The following is a 23,624-nucleotide window of genomic DNA, read 5'->3' on the forward strand; positions in this document are numbered from 1 at the left end:
ATCAAGACACTACGGTCTGATCGTGGTGGCGAATACCTCTTAGGAGAGTTTAGGAAATACTTATCAGAGGCTGGGATTCAATCCCAATTGTCCGCTACCTGATACACCCCAACAGAATGGTGTGGCAGAACGAAGGAATATGACTCTTATGGAGATGGTTAGATCGATGATGAGTTATTCAGAATTACCAAATTCATTTTGGGGATACGCTCTGAAAACGGCAGTGCACATTCTGAACTTAGTACCTTCTAAATCAGTATCTTCTACTCCCACAGAATTATGGAATGAGCGAAAACACAGTCTAAGACATATTCGGATTTTGGGTAGTCCAGCATATGTGCTGAAACAAGATGCTGATAAGTTAGAATCTCGTACAGAAGTTCGTATGTTTGTGGGGTATCCCAGAGGAACGAAAGGCGGTTTATTTTATAGTCCTAAAGACCAGAAGGTCATTGTTAGCACCAATGCCCAGTTTTTAGAAGAAGACTATATAATGGATCACAAGCCCAGTAGTAAAATTGTTCTAGAAGAACTTAGAGAGGACACGTCTACTTCACTACCAACAGTACAAGATGAAGTACCACAAGAGACTGCAACACGTGTCACACATAATACACAACCACAGACAGTGCCTCGTCGTAGTGGGAGGGTTGTAAGCAGCCCGAGAGTTTCATGTTTTTGGGTGAGTCTTCGGACTTGATCCCAAGCAAACATGAACCAGATCCCCGGACATATGATGAAGCACTCCAAGATATAGATGCAGTATCTTGGCAAAAGGCAATGAATTCCGAAATAGAATTTATGTATTCTAATAACGTCTAGGAGCTTATAGAACCACCTGATGGTATAAAAGCCATTGGATGCAAGTGGATCTATAAAAGGAAAAGAGGGACAGATGGAAAGGTAGAAACCTTCAAAGCAAGGCTTGTTGCGAAGGGGTACACTCAGAAACAGGGAATTGATTATGAGGAGACCTTTTCGCCGGTAGCTATGCTTAAGTCTATCCGGATACTCTTATCCATGCCGCTCATATGGATTATGAGATTTGGCAAATGGATGTCAAGACAGCTTTCCTTAATGGAAGTCTTGAAGAAAACATTCATATGAAGTAACCAGAAGGATTCATTGAAAAGGGCAAAGAGCATCTAGTGTGCAAGCTTAATCGGTCCATTTATGGACTGAAGCAAGCTTCAAGATCTTGGAACATCCGGTTTAATGAAGTAATCCACTCATATGGATTTATTCAGTGTCCGGATGAGTCTTGTGTATACAAGAAGTGTAATGGAAACATGGTGGTATTTCTTGTACTATACATAGATGATATTTTGTTAATTGGCAATAATGTCAAGGTATTATCAGACGTAAGGGTATGGTTGTCCAAACAATTTGATATGAAGGACTTAGGAGAATGTGCACACATCCTTGGGATCAAAGTTATAAGGGATCGCAAGAAAAGAATGTTGTGCCTATCCCAAGCTTTATATATAGATACAATCCTTGCTCGTTTTAGCATGCAAAACTCCAAGAAAGGTTTCTTACCTTTTAGGCATGGAGTAGCCTTATCTAAAGAGATGTCTCCAAAAAATATCAAAGGAGATTGAGGACATGAAGGCAGTTCCTTATGCTTCGGCTGTAGGAAGCCTTATATATGCAATATTGTGTACGAGACCTGATATCTATTTTGCCGTGGGCATGGTTAGCAGATATCAAAGTAACCCTGGACAAGGACATTGGACTACAGTGAAGCATATATTAAAGTACCTGAGAAGGACTAGAGATTATATGTTAGTTTACCAAGCAGACGATTTACTCCCTGTGGGTTACACGGATTTGGACTTCCAATCAGATAGGGACAACAGTAAGTCTACATCAGGCTATGTGTTTACTTTAGGAGGTGGAGCCATTGCATGGAGGAGTGTTAAGCATAAATGCGTCTCAGACTCAACCATGGAAGCTGATTATGTGGCAGCCTCTGAGGCAGCCAAAGAAGTTGTATGGCTCAGGAACTTTCTAATGGACTTAGATGTGATTCCTGATTTGCCCAAGATCGTCACAATTTATTGTGATAAGAGTGGAGCAGTTGCAAACTCAAAGAAACCACGAGCCCATAAGGCAAGTAAACATATAGAGCGTAAGTACCACCTGATATGAGACATCGTCAAGCGAGGAGAAGTTGTCGTCGCCAAGATAGCATCAGCAGATAACCTGGCAGAATTGTTCAATTAATTTATATAGTAGATAACATGAAGTGTGCAGTCACACTTAGAAGATCATGTTGTCGGTTCTCTATAAATTATAAACAGTTGCTCACGACTAAGATGGAAAGGAACAAACTGTTGGAACCCCAAGGTTGTTTTGGTGTGATCAAGAAGTTAAGTTAGGTCCTGCGTTGTTTCTAACCTTGTGTCTAAGTGTGCAGGAGCTTAGAAGCACAGGTACTCGAGCGGAAGACGCAGCTAGCGAGAAGGACGGCACGTTGTGCATCTGAGGGACGAGGCGCTGCGGAAGAGTACACCGGCGGACGAGAAGGAAGCACGCGGTGGTTCCGAGGGATGAAAGCCAGAGCGGAAAGATTGCTCTGGGAGCAAGAGACACAGCTAGCAAGAAGGTCGACGACCGAGGGACGAAGACTGCGAATGAGTACGCTGGCGGACGAGAAGGAAACACACGGCAATTCCGAGGGACGAGAAGCCGGAGGGAAGCACGCTCGAGATGACCGGAAGTTGGGTTCAGGTGAGCCCTATTCCGGATGGCAGAGATCACGCAAGTAAGCGGATCCAGAGCAGAAGACCCGGACCGAGGCGGGACTGAAACGGAGCAGAGGTCCCAGACGAAAAAGTCAACTATGTTGACTTTCGGGGTCCGGGGTGCCCGGACCAGTAAAGCTGACCAGATCAAGATTTATCTCGATCTGAACGTTGGGGGATAAGTTTTATCCCCTTAGGGCGCCTGGAACCCTTCCAGGCGCCCCGACCAAAGCTATAAATATAGTCTTGGTCCAGAAGCTTTTCAACGAACTCTAAATTGTAATTCCAAACACTTGTGCGCTTCTGTTCTAGTTTAGCTTCTGTTTTCTGCGCTACATTGATGTATGAGGCTTCTCCGCCTGAAGGAGATTTTTAGTGAGCTTAATCTTCCTTGGATTAACAACCTTATCGGTTGTAACCAAGTAAACCTTTTGTTCCTCGCTTTCTCTTTATGCTTTTAATTTATCGGCTTACTTTATATATGCAAGTGTTAGTTTAAAGAGTTCGAGGAGGGTTTATTTTTGAGTTTTACAAGCTATCCAACCCCCTCCTAGTCGGCCGCAACGGTCCTACAAGTGGTATAAGAGCTGAGACGCCTCAGAAGGACTAACCGCCGTCTGAAGCAACAAAACGATGGTCGGAGCTAGCGAATATCCACCAGCATTCGAGGGGGAGTTTTCTTCATGGAAGAAACAAATGGAGGTATACCTTAACTCAGACCTTGGTATTTCTTTAATTTTAAAATCTGGTTATGAAGAACCAAAGAACACGAACGGAGAAAGACTCGATCTACGTCTCTGGAACAAAAAGCAACGTAACGAATCGAAGGCAAACAGACGGGCAGAATTTCATCTCCTAATCATGATACCAAATGAAGATCTCAAAAGAATCAGCGAATACAACAACTCAAAAGAACTTTGGGAAAAGTTCTCAAAACTCTACGAAAAACTGATTGAAGTCGTCCCCTCAATAGACATCGAGCCATCATCAGAATCCGAGATGGAAGAAATTACCGAGACAGCCCCAACAGCCGAAGTACATCCCGAGATCAATGAAGGGGGAGAATCTTCGGAAGAAAGTAATTTCAACAGGGGGAGAACCAACGACCGACAAGGTAAGTAAGATATGGACTCGAACCTCTGAACAACTGGTTCAATTAATCAAATTACCTGAAGATTTTTGCGAATCAATAATTGAATCATCGAAAGAATTTTTCGAATTACAAAATGTTTTGACGAAAGATTCTTGCGAATCACAAAGTAATTTTTCAAAAACTTTTTCCGGATCTAAAAATTTTTCCGAAGTATAAATTATCTCGTTCAAAGAGTTTTTCGAATCGTAAAATGATTTGACAAAAGAATCTTGCAAATTATGAAATATTTTTTCGAACAAAGTTTACAAATTAGAGATATTATCGAAAGAGTTTTTCGGAGTAGTAAATCTATTATCTACAGATTGTTGCACATTTATGTTGTCAAAATACTTTTGCAAATTACAAAATATTTTGTCGAACGAAGCTTGCAAATCAGAAGTATTGTCGAAAAACTTTATCAAGTTTATATTATCGAAATATCTTTACAAATTAGGAATTCAAAATATAATAGAAAATGACATGTTACAATTTGCACAAATTTCTACATGCTCAAAATTTCTTGCTTCAATGTTAAGAAATTATGATAAATTAAAATGGAAATTTAAAATTTTCTATAAAAGCATTAGAATATGTAAATAAATAAATGCATAGAAAATTTCTTTTAATGTTATCAATTCTCTTAAATTTTCTTGCATAAATTTTTCGTCTTAGAAAGTTTTTAATTATTGATGATGAATACTTAGAAGTTTTTTTCAAAAGTTATTTCTTGACTTAGAAATTTTCCTTGACTTGGAAATATTTTCCTTGAAAATCATTGAGATATATTTTCATTATATTAACCTTTAGATCTTGCTTTGAACCCCATTTTTTTGTGATCAAAGGGGGAGAAGGAAAGTATAAGTCTAGGGGGAGGTACAAATTAAAAATTAAAATTTTTTTTGAAATTTAATTTTTTCTATCTTGTTACACATTATTGCAATAACTTGTTTTAATTTTATGTCTAGTTTTGACCCTAGCTTAACTTGGGTTGATCACACCAAAAAGGGGGAGATTGTTGGAACCCCAAGGTTGTTTTGGTGTGATCAACAAGTTAAGTTAGGTCCTGCGTTGTTTCTAACCTTGTGTCTAAGTGTGCAGGAGCTTAGGAGCACAGGTACTCGAGCGGAAGACGCAGCTAGCGAGAAGGATGGCACGCTGTGCATCCGAGGGACGAGGCACAGTGGAAGAGTACACCGACGGACGAGAAGGAAACACGCGGCAATTCCGAGGGACGAGAAGCCGGAGGGAAGCACGCTTGAGAAGACCGGAAGTTGGGTTCGGGTGAGCCCTATTCCGGATGGCAGAGATCACCCAAGTAAGCGGATCTGGAGCGGAAGACCCGGACCGAGGCGGGACTGAAACGGAGAAGAGGTCCCGGATGAAAAAGTCAACTCCTGTTGACTTTGGGCTCCGGGGCGCCCGGACCAGTAAAGCTGACCAAATCGAGATTTATCTCGATCTGAACATTGGGGGATAAGTTTTATCCCCCCAGAGCGCCCAGAACCCTTCCAGGCGCCCCGACCAAGGCTATAAATATAGTCTTGGTCCAGAAGCTTTTCAACGAACTCTAAATTGTAATTCCAAACACTTGTGCGCTTCTGTTCTAGTTTAGCTTCTGTTTTCTACGCTACATTGTTGTACGAGACTTCTCCGCCTGAAGGAGATTTTTAGTGAGCTTAATCTTCCTTGGATTAACAACCACATCGGTTGTAACAAAGTAAACCTTTTGTTCCTCGCTTTCTCTTTATGCTTTTAATTTATCGACTTACTTTATATATGCAAGTGTTAGTTTAAAGAGTTCGAGGAGGGTTTGTTTTTGAGTTTTACAGGCTATCCAAACCCCTCCTAGCCGGCCGCAACGGTCCTACACAAACCATCAGAATAGACGTAGTGTAATTAAGTATTAGTTTATCTTGACTAATAAATTACACTGATACAGTTTAAGTGTATTGAGTAGGATCATTTAGGTAAGTTCTTTTTGTACTGACTTAGTAAAAGAACTAGATCTTAGTTATTATGGAAGTGTGTGCTCTTAATCCTAATATAATAATGAGCATGTATATTTAATATTTATTTCTTTGACTTATCAGAGGGTGAGGTTTAGTTCGATAAATCAATATGGCCGATAAGTTGGGAAATGATATTACTTATATATGTGTTGTTGATTATAGAAGAAATCTGTATCCTAGTTATCTAGGTTGAGAATGTCCCCAAGAGGAGCTCATAAGGATTGCCATATTAAACCCTGCAGGTGGACCTAGTCCAACATGATAATAAAGTTGAGTGGTACTACTTTTGGAACTAGATATTAATTAAATGAATTGTCAGTAACTCACTTAATTAGTGGACATTCGTAATCTTAAACACAGGGAGACTAACACACTCATGATAAGAAGGAGCCCATAATGTAATTTGTGATTGGTGCGGTAGTGCGGTAATAACTCTCTAGTGGAATGAGTTATTATCGATGAACTTGAGTTGTGTGTTCAAGGCGAGCACGGGATACTCAAGCTCATCGGAAGGTCAAAACCAATTTCTCCTCTAGGTCCCTGTTGTAGCCTTAATAAAACCTCAAGTCCATCCAAAGAAAAGCCTATCTTGGTGTCCAAGAAGGGGTCGGTTCATTGCTTGGTGACCAAGCAATGACTGGCCATGTATTCTCTAGAAGTGGTCGGCCCTTGCCTTGGGCAAAGGGGCCGGCCGTAATATTTAAATTAGGAAGGTTGTTTTTGAATTTTAAAATTTTCTCATATATTTACAATTTGTAAAAAGAGAGATTTTAAAATTTTCCTAATTTAAATTAGGCCACAAGGTTTTAAAAGAGAGTTGTAAAATTTATAAAACTTTCTTTTAAAAAAAAATATTATTAGAGATGTTTTAAATTTTAAAACTTGGTTTTAAATTTTAAAACTTTCCTTTTAATATCCACATTAGAAAAAAAAAAGAGTTTGTAAAATTTTATTAGAAGTTTTCTTCTTTTAAAATTTTATAAAAAAAATTTTTCTTTCCCTTTTAATAAGTGGTCGGCCACCTTGCTTGGTGCCCAAGCAAGGAGCCGGTCAAATAATTAAACATCAACAAATAGTTGTTTAATTAATAAATCAATCTCGGATTGATTAATTAAAAGGAAAGAAAAAGAAAAAATTAAAAGGAAATAGGAATGAGTCTAATTTTTTATAAAACTCTTTCCATAATTTTCTGTTGGGAAACTAATATTTAATTGAATTTATAACCTAGGTGATTTGGATCAAACATGTTAAGTTTCGCAGGAGATCCAAATCTAAACCTAAAGTAACATATAAGTTAAACTTGGAATCAAACGTGTTAAGTTCCGTAGGAGATACAAGTTTAACTTAAAAGAACACATGGTAGCTCGGAAAGGTTCAGATCACGTACAAAATTTTTGTACAATGGAGCCATTGGGATTTCCGAGTAGCAACCAACAACTTTCTCATGGCGGGTCATTCAGTATACATTCTCCAATGCATACCCATGTGTCAACTTGATATCTCCATATCCATGACTTGTGAGATCAAGTCATCTAGTTGACCTACATGGTAGTCTCGTGACATTAACATTGTTCCTAAATGTTAATACTCAACTAGGAATGATTAAGAGTTGTGTTCCCTATATCATCTCACTATCGGTTCAACTAACCGATTGATATAGGTAAGAACCCTCTACTCAAGGACGCTATTATACTTAGTTATTTGGCACCAATACAAGTAAGTATAATAACCAAACCAAATGTCTTTATTTATATACAAGAATATGATACAATGAATCCATACAACAATCATCAAATGATTGGCTCTAGTGCTCTAACTAACAAAGATCAAGAGGTCTATAAGGTACAAAAGGTATAACTAGTTATTAGTTTCCGCATCATAACTAGTTCATCTTTTGTATAGATCTTGGAAAACCAAACACAAGAGGTTATCGATTTTAGTTATCGTTTTTGTTATCGATTTTATTTTTTGATTTCATGTTTCGATAATGTATTTCTATTGAGGTCTCTATAGTTAAACCTAGTTTACTGTATGAAGTTAAATATCCGATTTCTTTATGAGGATTTGTCTAGGAAGTGGTGGATGATCTCATACCCAAGAAGGCTTAGTATATCGCCATGTTTAACCTGGAAGTCGATCTTTGAAATTGATATTTGATAACTTTTGTAATATTGTCAGCCCCTATAGGAGTCCATTGTTAGCTAGAGCCCTAGAGCCAATCATTTGATGATTGTATGGACTCATGTATATCATATTCTTGTATATTAATAAAGGCATTTGTTTGGTTATTATACTTATTTATATTAGTGCCAAATAGACTAAGTATAATAGCGTCCTTGAGTAGAAGGTTCATACCTATATCAATCGATTAGTTGAATCGATAGTGAGATGATATAAGGAACACTACTCTAAATTATTCCTAGTCGAGTATTAGCATTCAGGGACAATGTTAATACAATAAGACTAGCTCAATGACTTGATCTCACAAGTCATGGATATAGAGATATCAAGCTGACACATGGGTATGCATTAGAGAATGTATATTGAATGACCCGCCATGAGAAAGTATCATGGATCGTTATATGAGTGTCATATACTTTCTCATGTGGCTATTGGTATGACTATTAGTCCTTAGACCTGAAGTCACCATGGATCCCTACATAAGGAGTTATGTACTTTAGTTTCGTCAAACGTCACCCGTAACTGGGTGGACTATAAAGGCGATTACTGGGTATGTAATGAATTATGCAGAGGGATGTGAGTGATGTAGATGGGATCTATCCCTCCCATATGACGGGAGCGACATCGCTATTCTTGATAGAGTAAGACCACTAAGCGCATGGCCATGCCCAAATGAGTCAACATTAGATGTTGAGCTCATTTGATCGAGTGAGTCTACTTGGAGTTCAAGATTTAGATTGATTAGAGGATGACACGGTCTATGCCTCATATTGATCAATCTAGATGTCTAGGATAGAAGGACACTTGTCATTATTTTGTGAGTAGTCACAATTGGTAGTCACAAGGTGATGTCGGGTCTCGACATTCTTGTAACTTGGGTAGTAATGATGTGTTGCTAGATACCGCTCATTACTTATGCTCCTAAATGGGTTTAGGGCATTGCCAACGTTACAAGAACCTATAGGGTCACACACTTAGGACAATTAGGTGGAGATTAGGTTCATATGATGAACCAAGAGGATTAGATTCATTTGATGAATCAAATTGGATTAAGAGTAATCCTAATTGGGCTAACTTGAGTTCGACTCAAGTTGATTCATGTGTTAAATGAGTCTAATTTAGATTTTGACTCATTGAATCAATTTAATTTAATGAATTAGATTCATTATATTAAGTTGGCTCGAATCAAATGGTTGGATTAGATCCACCATGGTAGAGATGGAGTCAAGTTTGACTTGACTTGAGAAGAAAGACCAAAGGTCAATTTTGACTTGACCTTTTTGCCACCTCATTGGTGAGTTGGCATTAGGTGGACCAATAATGATGTTCCACATCATCATGGGTGCCATCTCATGGAAGTAACAAAGCCACTCTCTTAATGGTTTCATATTAATTGCAATTAATGCAATTAATTTGATTTTATGGTTTCATATTAATTGCAATTAATGCAATTAATGTGAATTTTGAAATGTGGCCGGCCACTTGGTTTTTGGGTGGAAAAATTCATTTTTCATTCACTTGTGTGCATCTTCCTCCTTCTCTCTCTCAAGCTCTCCCTCTCCCTCTCCTCCCTTGGCCGAACCACATAGGTACTAGCACACCTTGGTTTTTTGGTCATCTCCATCTAGTGTCTCCGTGTGGATACTTCTAGAGGACCGGCGCTTGACGGTCTTGAGATCCGGCATCATTTGGACGAGCGGGAACGCGAAGGGCATCGCATCAAGGGTAAACACTTTTTCCTCATAGATCTAAGTAGTAGATCAGTTTTTTGAACTCGTACAAGAAATAGTTTTTCGAATTTTTATACGAATCTTTGCACGGATCTACGGCTTTGGGTCCTTCGGGGTTTCCGCGACGCGAACAAGAACCCAACAGTGGTATCAGAGCCACGTGCAAAGACTTGTACGAGTTAGTTTTTGGTTTTTGGAAAACAAAAAGCTTCTGTGATTTTCTGTAAAAATTCAATTTTTATGTTTTTATGGGTAATTTTTCCTTATAGGCGAAGCACAAGTGTCTCGGCACTTGTAGGCTTCGGCTATCGGGAAGAATTTTTCCAAACGGCTTCGTTTCGACCCAAAATCTTTTGGGACAGTGGACTCGGGTGCCTTTAGATTGCAACGGAGCAACTCACGATGGTTAGATCGTGGGTAGGGGTGCTGCCCCTAACCTCGCAAGGGGATTTGCTCCGCGATCGCACCCGAAATCGCTAAAAACGAACCCGTCGGGAAGATTTTTCCGAAACGGTAATGTCTCGGCCCAAATCGTTTTGGGACAGCGGGTTTAGGCGCTGTTGGATCGCAAAGGAACCCTCGCGATGGTTAGATCGCGGGTAGGGGCGCTGCCCCTGGGCCCCGCAAGGGGATCCGTTCCGCGATTGCGCCCGAAACCGCTAAACGGGACCGCCGGGAAATTTTACTTGTAAAATTGTAAAAATTAATTTTAAAATTATAGAAAATTATGAAAATATATAATTTTGAATTATATATATTAATTTGTGATAGTCATGGCCCAAAGCCTAATATGATTGGTTGTATTGTAATTCATAATACGGCCTGCGTGCTGTGATGTGTTTTCGCGTGTTGTATTTATTTTATTATTCGCGACCTGCGCGTCGTGCCTCGTCTTTTATTCTTGTTGTAAATTAGATTTAGACTCGAATGTAACTCGAGTTTCAAATTGTAATGTACAAATTGGAGCGGTGGAGGGTCCACACGAGACGGAGTTCCGAGGCAGACACGAGCAACACAAGGTGGTCAAAGGGAGGCGCTTGGAGAAGCTGTTGACCCTAGGTTGACCAATCAATCTTCTCATTGGCTTGAGAAGATCGTAGTAGGGCCATGACTAAATCACAAATAGATTAATTAATTAATTATTATGTATCTGATGCATATTTAATAATTAATTAATTAATTAGTGCCTTAACGATTAGATTAGATCTAAGTCGTGCACATGATGCACCCTTGCGATTAGATTAGATCTAAGTCGTGCACAAGATGCATTCTTCTCGATTAGATTAGATCTAGATCGAACCAACTCTAAAATGCCTAACCGTGCCGTGATACCTATCACTACCTCGATCACATGTATTGTTGAATCTGCCAAAGCAGAGCAATACATATTATCTTGGTAGGGTACAGAGGGACAATCTTGGTCCCGTCTATCAACGCATGGGTGAATAAAAACTCAATTAGATTGAGTATTCATAGTTACTTGGTTGGATCGAGTCAACTATAGGCATTCTTCCAATAGTTGGAAAGATAGGTCAAAATCACATCTATATTAACTCTCGGGCGTATTAGCCAAAGCAAACTCGAGTTTTAATATAAATGCGGATATTGATTCTATAAACAAGAGTTGCATAGAGATGTAATTGGTAATCGTTACCTACCGATCATACTAAGCCTTGGGCGTATTAGCCAAAGCTAACTCAAGGGTTAGTATGATGTGGATCTTGTCCCACAAGAATTATAGAATTCAGTGGGAGCATCATTTAATTAAAAGGCCTAATTAAATGATTTTTAAAAGAATATGATATTTATTTCGCATTTTCTGTTGTAGATAACCATGACGTCAAACGAACATTTTCTCTCTGCGATCCGCCCTTAAGAAGGACAAGCTCAACGGAGCAAATTTCCTGGAAGGAACACGAGAATAGTTCTCACCCAAGAACGTAAGCTGTACGTTCTGGAGCAGCCTGCTCCTGCCACGCGAGCAGACCGAGAAGCTTACAAGAAGCATCAAGATGACGCATTAGATGTGTCTTGTCTTATGCTCGCAACCATGAACTCGAGCTTGAAGCAACATGAGTTGATGAGCGCTTACGATATGGTTGAACATCTTTGTCACCTATATCAAGGACAAGCAAGGCACTGGAAGAGGAACTCCAAAGAATACCTAGAAGATCTTAAGAAGAAGAGAAATAAGATTTCTACTTCAGGTATAAATGTTATAGAAGTCAACCTCTCTATTTCTTCATCGTGGGTATTAGATATGGGATGTGCTTCGCACATTTGTACTAATGTACAAGCGCTGAGGAATAGCAGGGCATTGACGAAGGGTGAGATAGATCTACGAGTAGGCAATGGAGCACGGGTTGCTGCTGCTAGGAACTATCTCTGCCCTCTGGGCTTGTACTAGATTTAGATGATTGTTGTTATGTGCCTGCTCTTACTAAGAACATAGTTTCAGTTTCTTGTTTAGACAAGAAAGGATACTCTTTTATAATAAAAGACAAATGTTGTTCTATTTATTTGAAAGATATGTTCTATTGTAGTGCACCACTAATAAACGGACTCTATATTCTAGACCTTGAGAGCCCTATCTATAACATTAGTACCAAGAGGTTCAAGTCAAATGACATGAACCAAACATACCTCTAGCACTGTCGCTTAGGTCATATAAATGACAAGCGCTTATCCCAGCTCCATAAGGATGGTTTGCTGGACTCATTTGATTTAGAATCATATGAGATATGCGAGTCATGCCTACGAGGCAAGATGACCAAGACCCCCTTTAGTGGGCATAGCGAGAGAGCAACTGATTTGTTAGGACTCATACATAGTGATGTATGTGGCCCTTTCAATGTTGCTGCTAGAGGCGGTTATAGATACTTCATCACATTTACTGATGATTTTAGTAGATACGGTTATGTGTACTTGATGACACATAAGTCTGAATCCTTTGAAAAGTTCAAAGAATTCAAGAATGAAGAACCAGCTTGGCAAGAGTATTAAGGTACTTCGATCGGATCGAGGTGGTGAATACTTAAGCCATGAGTTTCGTGACTACTTAGCTGAGTGTGGGATTTTATCTCAACTCACTCCTCCTGGAACACCACAGTGGAATGGTGTATCCGAAAGGAGGAATCGTACCTTATTAGATATGGTACGATCTATGATGAGTCACACAGATCTTCCGACATATCTATGGGGATATGCTCTAGACACGACAACTTTCATACTCAACCGAGTTCCATCCAAGGCCGTGATAAAGACACCATATAGGATATGGACTGGGAGAGATGCCCAGGTGTCTTTCATGAGGATTTGGGGTTGTGAGGCTTACGTTCGACGTCAAGTCTCAGACAAGTTAGGACCCAAATCCGACAAGTGCTATTTCATCGGATATCCCAAGGAAACTAAGGGATATTACTTCTACATTCCCAGTCAGCACAAGGTAGTTTCTAGAAAGGGATTTTGTTTCTAGAAAGACTAGTGGGAGTGCGTTCGATCTTGAAGAAGTTCAAGATGCGAACAATAGCACTGATGCCTCGATGGAAATTGAACTGGAACCACAAAGTGTTGTGGATGATGTTGTTCCACAAGGAGTTGAGGAACAACAACCGGTTCAAGTAGACATACCTCTTCGCAGGTCTGATAGGGTACGTCGTCAGCCTGAGAGATACTCATTTCTCTTGTCTGACCATGATGACATTGTGCTCATAGAGGATGAGCCTACCACCTATCAAGAAGCTGTGATGAGACCAGATTCTGAGAAATGGCTAGAAGCCATGAGATCCGAAATAGAATCCATGTACACCAACCAAGTATGGACTTTGGTTGATCCACCTGAAGGGGTAAAACCCATTGGGTGCAAGTGGGTCTTTAAGAGAAAGACTGACATGGATGGACTTATCTATAAGGGTCGCTTGGTAGCTAAAGGTTTCAAGCAGATTCATGGTATTGACTATGATGAAACCTTTTCTCCAGTAGCGATGTTTAAGTCCATTCGGATCATGCTTGCTATTGCAGCCTACCATGACTATGAGATATGGCAGATGGATGTCAAAACCGTGTTTCTGAATGGAAACCTATTCGAGGATGTGTACATGACACAACCTGATAGATCCACGACATACTAGTAGAGTATGCAAGTTGCATAGGTCCATTTATGGACTAAAGCAAGCTTCTCGGAGATGGAATCTTCGATTCGATGATGCGATCAAACAGTTTGGTTTCATCAAGAATGAAGATGAGCCTTGTGTCTACAAGAAGGTTGTAGGGGACATAGTTGTCTTCCTCATACTGTATGTGGATGACATACTACTCATTGGGAAGGACATCCCTATGCTTCAGTCTGTCAAGACATGGCTAGGGAGTTGCTTCTCAATGAAGGACTTAGGTGAGGCATCTCGTATTCTTGGGATACAGATCTATAGAGATAGATCTAAGAGATTGCTTGGCCTAAGTCAGAGTACATATATTGACAAGGTACTCCTTCGGTTTGCCATGCAGAATTCCAAGAAGGGATTTCTGCCGATGTCACATGGCGTGAGTCTTTCGAAGACTCAAGGTCCCTCTTCTAGAGAGGAGAGAGACCGCATGGATCAGATCCCTTATGCCTCAGCCATAGGATCGATCATGTACGCCATGCTATGTACTCGACCTGATGTCTCGTATGCTTTGAGCATGACGAGCAGATACCAGTCAGATCCAGGTGAAAGTCACTGGATAGCGGTCAAGAATATTCTTAAGTACTTACGAAGGACTAAAGAATATTTCTTGATATATGGAGGCAATGATGAGCTAACTGTAAAGGGTTACAGTGATGCCAGCTTTCAGACCGATCAGGATGATTACCGATCGCAGTCAGGGTTCGTATTTTGCATTAATGGTGGTGCTGTCAGCTGGAAGAGTTCGAAGCAGGATACAGTAGCTGATTCTACAACAGAAGCCGAGTATATTGCTGCATCAGCAAGTTCATCACTGAACTTGGGGTGGTTCCTAGCATCGCTGACCCAGTTGAGCTCTATTGTGACAACAATGGAGCTATAGCACAGGCGAAGGAACCTCGCTCACACCAGCGGACCAAGCACATACTACGGCGCTTCCATCTCATTCGAGAGATTATCGATAGAGGAGATGTGAAGATTTGCAGAGTACCTACAGAGGCTAACATCACAGATCCCTTGACCAAGGCTTTGGCACAAAGGAAGCATGATGGTCACACTAGGTCTTTAGGCCTTAGAGCCTATACTGATTGGCACTAGTGCTAGTAGGAGATTGTTAGTTAGAGCCCTAGAGCCAATCATTTGATGATTGTATGGACACATGTATATCATATTCTTGTATATTAATAAAGGCATTTGTTTGGTTATTATACTTATTTATATTAGTGCCAAATAGACTAAGTATAATAGCATCCTTGAGTAGAAGGTTCATACCTATATCAATCGATTAGTTGAATCGATAGTGAGATGATATAGGGAACACTACTCTAAATCATTCCTAGTCGAGTATTAGCATTCAGGGATAATGTTAATACAATAAGACTAGCATGTAGGTCAGCTCGATGACTTGATCTCACAAGTCATGGATATAGAGATATCAAGCTGACACATGGGTATGCATTAGAGAATGTATATTGAATGACCCGCCATGAGAAAGTATCATGGATCGTTATATGAGTGTCATATACTTTCTCATGTGGCTATTAGTATGACTATTAGTCCTTAGACCTGAAGTCACCATGGATCCCTACATAAGGAGTTATGTACTTTAGTTTCGTCAAACGTCACCCGTAACTGGGTGGACTATAAAGGCGATTACTGGGTATATAACGAATTATGTAGAGGGATGTGAGTGATGTAGATGGGATCTATCCCTCCCATATGACGGGAGCGACATCGGTATTCTTGATAGAGTGAGACCACTAAGTGCATGGCCATGCCCAAATGAGTCAACATTAGATGTTGAGCTCATTTGATCGAGTGAGTCTAACTTGGAGTTCAAGATTTAGATTGATTAGAGGATGACACGGTCTATGCCTCATATTGATCAATCTAGATGTCTAGGATAGAAGGACACTTGTCATTATTTTGTGAGTAGTCACAATTGGTAGTCACAAGGTGATGTCGGATCTCGACATTCTTGTAACTTGGGTAGTAATGATGTGTTGCTAGATACCGCTCATTACTTATGCTCCTAAATGGGTTTAGGGCATTGCCAACGTTACAAGAACCTATAGGGTCACACACTTAGGACAATTAGGTGGAGATTAGGTTCATATGATGAACCAAGAGGATTAGATTCATTTGATGAATCAAATTGGATTAAGAGTAATCCTAATTGGGCTAACTTGAGTTCGACTCAAGTTGATTCATGTGTTAAATGAGTCTAATTTAGATTTTGACTCATTGAATCAATTTAATTTAATGAATTAGATTCATTATATTAAGTTGGCTCGAATCAAATGGTTGGATTAGATTCACCATGGTAGAGATGGAGTCAAGTTTGACTTGACTTGAGAAGGAAGACCAAAGGTCAATTTTGACTTGACCTTTTTGCCACCTCATTGGTGAGTTGGCATTAGGTGGACCAATAATGATGTTTCACATCATCATGGGTGCCACCTCATGGAAGTAACAAAGCCACTCTCTTAATGGTTTCATATTAATTGCAATTAATGCAATTAATGTGATTTTATGATTTCATATTAATTGCAATTAATGCAATTAATGTGAATTTTGAAATGTGGCCGACCACTTGGTTTTTGGGTGGAAAAATTCATTTTTCATTCACTTGTGTGCATCTTCCTCCTTCTCTCTCTCAAGCTCTCCCTCTCCCTCTCCTCCCTTGGCCGAACCACATAGGTGCTAGCACACCTTGGTTTTTTGGTCATCTCCATCTAGTGTGTCCGTGTGGATACTTCTAGAGGACCGGCGCTTGACGGTCTTGAGATCCGGCATCATTTGGACGAGCGGGAACGCGAAGGGCATCGCATCAAGGGTAAACACTTTTTCCTCATAGATCTAAGTAGTAGATCAATTTTTTGAACTCGTACAAGAAATAGTTTTTCGAATTTTTATACGAATCTTTGCACGGATCTACGGCTTTGGGTCCTTCGGGGTTTCCGCGACGCGAAAAAGCGGTTTTCGCGGCTCGAAGAACCCAACATCCATGCCCAAAGAAATTTCGACAGCATCTCCCCTGTACGGGTGACAATCTGAAACATTACTACATACAAAATCTACATCAGCCACACTCGGCTGGAATATATACACAATAGAAATAGCATATAAACATAAACCACACACTCACCACCCCCCAAAATGGTTTTTCTTTCTCCAAGTAGCAGGTAGATGAGTCATGAATGCTTGGAGAGTCCCGGCTGCCAGTTCCACGTCACACTCGAGGACAATTACTCTTCAATCTTATTGCTATTTGTTAGTATAGTGATTTTGTGCATTTTGCCTTTCAAAAAGTCGATGTGAATTTTGGAGTCTAGTGTGGTAGTCGCAAGTATCTTTGGTTAGTGACTTTGTTGGTTTTACATTCGTATTATTTTATGGTTTTCCTTAAGAGATTGTTGGGGTTCAATCAAAGTCCCACATTGGAAAGATTTGGTAAAAGATCATGGGGTTAAAAGGATGCATGATATCTCCATTGGCATAAGGCCTTTTGGGTAGAGCCCAAGAGCAAAGTCATGAGGGCTTATGCCCAAAGTGGACAATATCATGCCATTGTGGAGATATGTGGACATCCTTTGGGCGCAACAAATGGTATCAGAGCCATGGTCCAGACTAGATGCTAAGTGGAGCGACCTTGAACGAAGTTGAGGATGGGCCCGGAGTAGGTCGGGTGACTGGATGTTCGTGGGAGGCCTGGAGTAGGTCAGGGTGACCAGATGCTCGCAGGGAGGCCCGAAGCAGGTCAAGGTGACCGGATACTTGCGGGGAGGCATAGAGCAGGTCAGGATGACTGGATGCTTGGGGAGACCTGGAGCAGGTCAAGGTGACCAGATACTCGCGGGGAGGCGAGTAAGGTCAGGGTGACCGGATGCTCGCAATGAGGCCCGAAGCAGGTCAAGGTGACTGAATGCTCGCGGGGAGGCCCAGAGTAGGTCAAGGTGACCGAATGCTCGCGAGGAGGCCCGAAGTAGGTCAAGGTGACCAGGTGCGGATGCTTGCGGGGAGGCCCAGAGCAGGTCAGAGTGACCAGATGCTCGCGGGGAGGCCCAGACCATGAGAGTAATTACGGTCCTTCGTTTGAGGGGAGGATTGTTGGGGTTAAATCAGAGTCCCACATTGGAAAGATTTGGTAAAAGATTATGGGGTTAAAAGGATGCATGATATCTCCATTGGCATGAGACCTTTTGGGTAGAGCCTAAGTGCAAAGCCATGAGGGCTTAGGCCCAAAGAGGACAATATCATGCCATTGTGGAGATATGTGGACATCCTTTGGGCGCAACAAATATGGTTTAATTTAGGAATATCACATCGGTTGAACTTGGAGTAGGAATGTTAAGTTTCGTTCCCAATCCAAGTTTAACTTCTAAAGGGAAATTTCGATTAATAATGTTAAGCATCATTTGCAATCCAAATTTAACTTTAGTAGAGCACATGGGTAATTAGGATAGTTCTATGCTTGTACAAATTTTTATACAGGGGAACTAGGACAGTATTCCGAGTAGCAACCAACAATATATATCCATCCCATGAATACCAAAGGTTTTGCCCTTCCATATTCTAATCCAATGGCTCAAAATTAACCATTCAATCCAATGGTTCAATTTTGACTATTTAAATCCTTAGTGAAATTGACTTCACCCAATGAGTCTAACTCATTGATTCTCATCTAATTCAAATTAAACGAATCTAGTTTGAATTGAACTCAATCCAATAATTGATTTATTTGAGTCTAACTCAATGAGTCCAATTCGGATTACACTTAATCTAATGATTTATCACATGAACTCATCTCTATATCAACTTGTTTTTTGTGTGTGACCCTATAGGTTCTCGTAACATTGGCAATGTACCCAAATCAATATTTAGATACATAAGTAATGAGTGACATCTAGCAATACATCATTGATACCCAAGTGATGAGAAAGTTGAGATCTGACTTAACCTTTCCGTGGCTATTATCTTGTATGACTTGGTCCCTCTATCCTTGATATCCAGATTAATCAATGAGGAATAGATCGTGTCATCCTCTTATCAACCTTTGTGTTTCTTAATCTCTAAGTAGACACACTCAATTAAATAAGCTCAATATCTCATATTAACTCATTTGCACATGACCATGCTTTCTTATGTCCTACTAATCAAGGGGCCCACAGATATCGCTTCTATCATATGGAATGGATAGATCTCATCTACATCACTCACATCCCTCCGCATAATTCATTGCATACCCAGTGATCGACTTTATAGTCCACCCTGTTACAGGTGACGTTTGACGATACCAAAGTATACAACTTCTTATGTAAGGAACCGTAGTGACTTCAGGTCTTAGGACTATTCATATCAATAGTCACATGAAAATGTTTTTGACTTATAACGATACATCAAACATTCTCATGGCGGGTCATTCAGTATATATTCTCTAATATATACTCATGTGTCAACCTGATATCTCATATCCATAACTTGTGAGATTAAGTCATCCGTTGACCTACATGCTAGTCTCAATTTATTAATATTGTCCTTGTATATTATTGCTCGACTAGAAATAATTAAGTGTAGTGTTCTCTACAATATCTCACTATCAATTAAACTAATTGATATACTATAGATATGAACCTACTACCCAAGGACATTATTATACTTATTCAACCGACACTGAACTGAAATAAATATAATAACTAACTTTACCTTTTAGTAATAATGATATATGATACAAAATGAACCCTTTACAATCATCTCATAATTTATACTAGGGCTAATACTAACAATTTAAACCACCTGCAATGCCATTTATAATCTCATCCAGCATATTTTGTGAGAAAAAAAGTCAACTGAAATTGCAACTTCAATAAATAGCTGTGAATTTATAATGTGGTAGCCGATCTCTGGAAACCAAGAATGGAAGTTGCGAAGAACCATTCAACCCAAAAGACTCTTTCCAGTTCCAGATATGTCAAATAGGAAAGCCCCTTCAATTACTGATTAATCAACCATTTTATATTTATTCTGAACAAACCTTAACCTACTCTCCTGATACTGCAACTCCTTAATCATCCAGCAAGCCAAAAACTTTCTTGCTCCTTGAATCTGAAGGATCAAATATGAATGCTATCTACTTTTTCATCCTCCATTGAAGTGGTTGTTACTGTAAGATTCAACTACAGTCTCCTCTTAGTTGAATACAAATAGATCAAAAGAGTTCTTCACTGTGAAATGGCTGCAAATATTCAACTACAGTATCCTCTTAGTTGGAACTTCTCTTTAAACCGTATGTGGGCATACTGAGTACCATACCAAACTAATAAAACTACCAGCATTATGTTCATTATATATCGATATGTTACATGCCAAATTATACTATTGTCCTCAATACATAGAGTATTTTACATGCAGACAACTATTTTAATGTCAAACTCTACTGCCGCCCTCTCACATGTTTCTTTGTAATTAGTATATGTCAGGTTGCAGTGATTCATGCTGATGATGCCTCTTCAGCATTGGCTAGAGATGAAGAAGCACCTTCCCTACTCTCCTGTAAGTTGCATGCACTTGCCTGATCTAGAACATTGTTGGTCTTATTGCAAAGTTTGTTCCTTTTCATTGCCGAGAATAGGCTCCTCATATGTGCTAACTTCTGTAGAGGTGTGATGCTCCTGATGTCGTGTATGCTTGCTCGGCGCTTGATCCCCTTGGAGCTGCGTTCCATTCGGTTGTAGTACTTTTGAGCATGACTAGCCACTTGAGTTGGAGTTCTTGTGGTGACAAAGTACTTGGCAATGTTCCGCCAATCTCCACGCCCGTAGACACTTAGACCCATCAGGAACATTCTTGAAAGAGAAGGATTTCAAATTTAATTTATTGTTGCACTATGAGTTGTATACATATGAAACCATATTCTGTATGTTATGAAAACTACTAAAATATGCTTGAGCAAGTAGATATTTATGATCTTAAGCTTGTGTAGCATCATATATGAATGGAAGAAAATGAATCATATATCAAAAGCTAAATGAACAAATTGTATAAGGTCTACTGAATACAATCGAATTTTTGATGAGTTGTACCAAGCATGACCCATATAGTACAATATCAAGCAGAATCATAGGGGATTGACCCATTTAACACCTTAGTTTACAAGAAGGGTTGACAATAAATGAATTCTCGGTGATAAAAAAGGGAAACATAACAATTAGAAACTTGCTCTAATTCTATACTAAATGCATTCCAAAACAACAATTAAGTAAAAAAAATGATCAAAAATATCTACCCATACACTTTTCAAATGTTTTACTTTATTTTTTATATTTTATTTTAATTTTCTGAAGTTTTAAGATTTAGTATTATTATACCCATATTTTTGTTTACCTATCCTTTATTTTGACCATAAATTATGGGAAAAAATTATAGAATGGTGTATTTTGATGTTATGAAAAACATATGAAATGTATTTAAACAAGCAGCTAGATTTAGGATGCTAATCTTCTATCATCACAAAAGTTAATCAGATAAATTATCATATATGAACATCATCAAGTGCTCTTATAAAGGGAAGAAAATCTTTGTATTGTTGTCTTTGAAGTAGAATATAAACTAATTCATGAAATGGAGTAAATTACTATAAGCTAAAGCAACTCAACATTGAAGAAATGTACCCGTGTAGACTAAAATTTTAACTTCTAACCTCATCAATGGAAGAATATTGAAAGATCAAATTGAAGATAAACAAATAAAATTGTCATTTACAAACTAATCTTTGAAGAATATCAACCGAGATCATAAGATAGACAAATAATTGTCGTCTATAAACTAATCTCTGTGTTGTCGCTTTTCACTATTTGAACAAGAATTAAGCTAAATACTAGAGTGATTCAACCAATCCTTTTTGCTTCCAAAACAAATGAAGCATAACTATCTCTCTTAATTTCTCTACATGTCTAGACAACAAACTATTGTAGCCAGAGTTAACAAAGAGTGTCTCCTCGGGACAGTCTAATGACTAGTACATGAGGTTTTAGCACCATGAGGTCTGGGGTTCGAATCTTGACAAAGTCGAGATAAATGCTTCACTTATGTGCTAGTCATTATTCCAAAAGCTAGTAGTCACCCGTGATTTACCTCCTCCGTATTGACCCTGTGACAGATAACGTATTCACTATTTGCTACCAGAATTAATAAAAAGAGATATAATTAATCAGGTAGTTGCATCATGTCTTAGAAAAAATCGCTTGGTAAATCTATTAAAGATTTTCTATTTAATTCAGGCATGTGGATATTATTTTTAGTGAATTCCTAACTAGTAGATAGATATTTGCATGCATGATTATCAATCGCATAAAAAAAAAAGTTTCTGAACAATTAATTTAAAGATAAACTAAATTAAATTTAAGAATCATGGTTAAATATAGATGAGTTCATGTAAGGTATCCTTTAAAGGAAAGCAGGAGGAAGATCTTCAGCAGATTTAGCGCTGCTGCCTTCCAAAATTAGCAAAAATAAGCAAGCAGATCCACAAAAGATCTATCGATATAAACACTAATTTTTTGAATAGATCCTAGAATATGTAAAAAGAGTTGCACCAGGCAAATTCAACCAACCTGTGCTCTTCCTCAGTCCAACTCTTCCCCTTCGTCACGGACGCCGCCGCCTTAACCACCCTCTTCCTTGCCTCCACCTCTGACACAGCCGCCACATCCGCTCCTGCCTCTGATGATGACGTCCCTCCTACCTCCTTCTCTGCACCTTCTTCTTCATCTCCCAGCAGCGCCATCACCTCTTTCAACTCCGCCAGAGTAAACCCAGTCTCGACGTCAATCATCACTTCCTCCTCCGCCGCCACCACCTCCGCTGGAGCCGAGCTATTGCTATTAACATCTTTGGGAAACCCTAATTCCCCCTCCGCAAAGTAGTGATGACCCTCGTAGAGGCCGGAGTCAATAAGGACGACGTCCGAGACAAGGTCAAGGTAGTGGTCTCGCACCTCCTCGACGCTTTTAGTCGGGACACCTGCGGCGAGCTCCTCGAGCCAATTCTCGCCATCATGGTCCAGCACCGCAATCAAGTTCTCAAACTCCTTGTCCTCAGAGAAGCTCCACGAAGCTGCCATTTATCACCACACGAGGTATCTTCTTGATCTCTTCTCTTGAGATCCAAACAATATACCAAATTTTACTGCTGAAGATCGCAATCCTTTCGGCGAGATTGAAATCTTTAGAGCTTGTTGCAGGGATGCCGGAGACAAGGAAGCTTTTACAGACACATCTGGAGTGGTGAGGAAGAGTTGAGTGCTGGTTCAGTCTTCCTGGCAAGGTTGCCAAATAGATGAATAAACCAAGCGAGAACAGGTAAGATTTCTTCCTTTTTTCTGGCCTTTTCTTTAACAAAACATAAACACCTTTTTGGAAGGAAGGAGAAGAATTTTTGTAATGAGAAGGTATAAAAGTGGTCCTTTTTCAACAGATGCATGCACTTCAATAGGACTGTATATATTGAGGTCACTGGATCACTTCATTCTTAAGTAAGAAAGAGATTAGGGTTTTGGGTGAAATTTTTGGCATTGGGTGAATGGGAATAAAGTTGGAATTGTGAAATATTAATGGAGGAGAAAATGAATTGTCTGTGACTGTCACAGTCACAGACAGCTGAAAAAA

At 39.5% G+C, this 23,624-nt stretch overlaps 1 protein-coding gene across 1 annotated transcript; it reads right to left on the reverse strand.

Annotated features, from left to right (window-relative positions):
* Window positions 1–20,449: 20,449 nt before the first annotated feature.
* Window positions 20,450–23,080, reverse strand: LOC122031398 (transcription factor MYBS1-like). Its single transcript, XM_042590513.1, has 2 exons — window positions 22,572–23,080; window positions 20,450–20,804 (listed from the first exon to the last, which is right to left on the reverse strand). The coding sequence occupies exons 1-2, from the start codon at window positions 23,078–23,080 to the stop codon at window positions 20,450–20,452; spliced, it is 864 nt and encodes a 287-aa protein (XP_042446447.1).
* Window positions 23,081–23,624: the final 544 nt, after the last annotated feature.

Source organism: Zingiber officinale, chromosome 11A, assembly GCF_018446385.1.
Source record: "Zingiber officinale cultivar Zhangliang chromosome 11A, Zo_v1.1, whole genome shotgun sequence".
NCBI lineage: Eukaryota > Viridiplantae > Streptophyta > Magnoliopsida > Zingiberales > Zingiberaceae > Zingiber > Zingiber officinale.

Coding starts and splice junctions, on each gene's coding strand:
- LOC122031398 (XM_042590513.1), bottom strand. CDS start 23,080: ATGGCAGCTTCGTGGAGCTTCTCTGAGGACAAGGAGTTTGAGAACTTG. Junction 20,805..22,571: donor TGGACTGAGGAAGAGCACAG/GTTGGTTGAATT, acceptor TTCTCTTTCAAG/AATGTTCCTGATGGGTCTAA.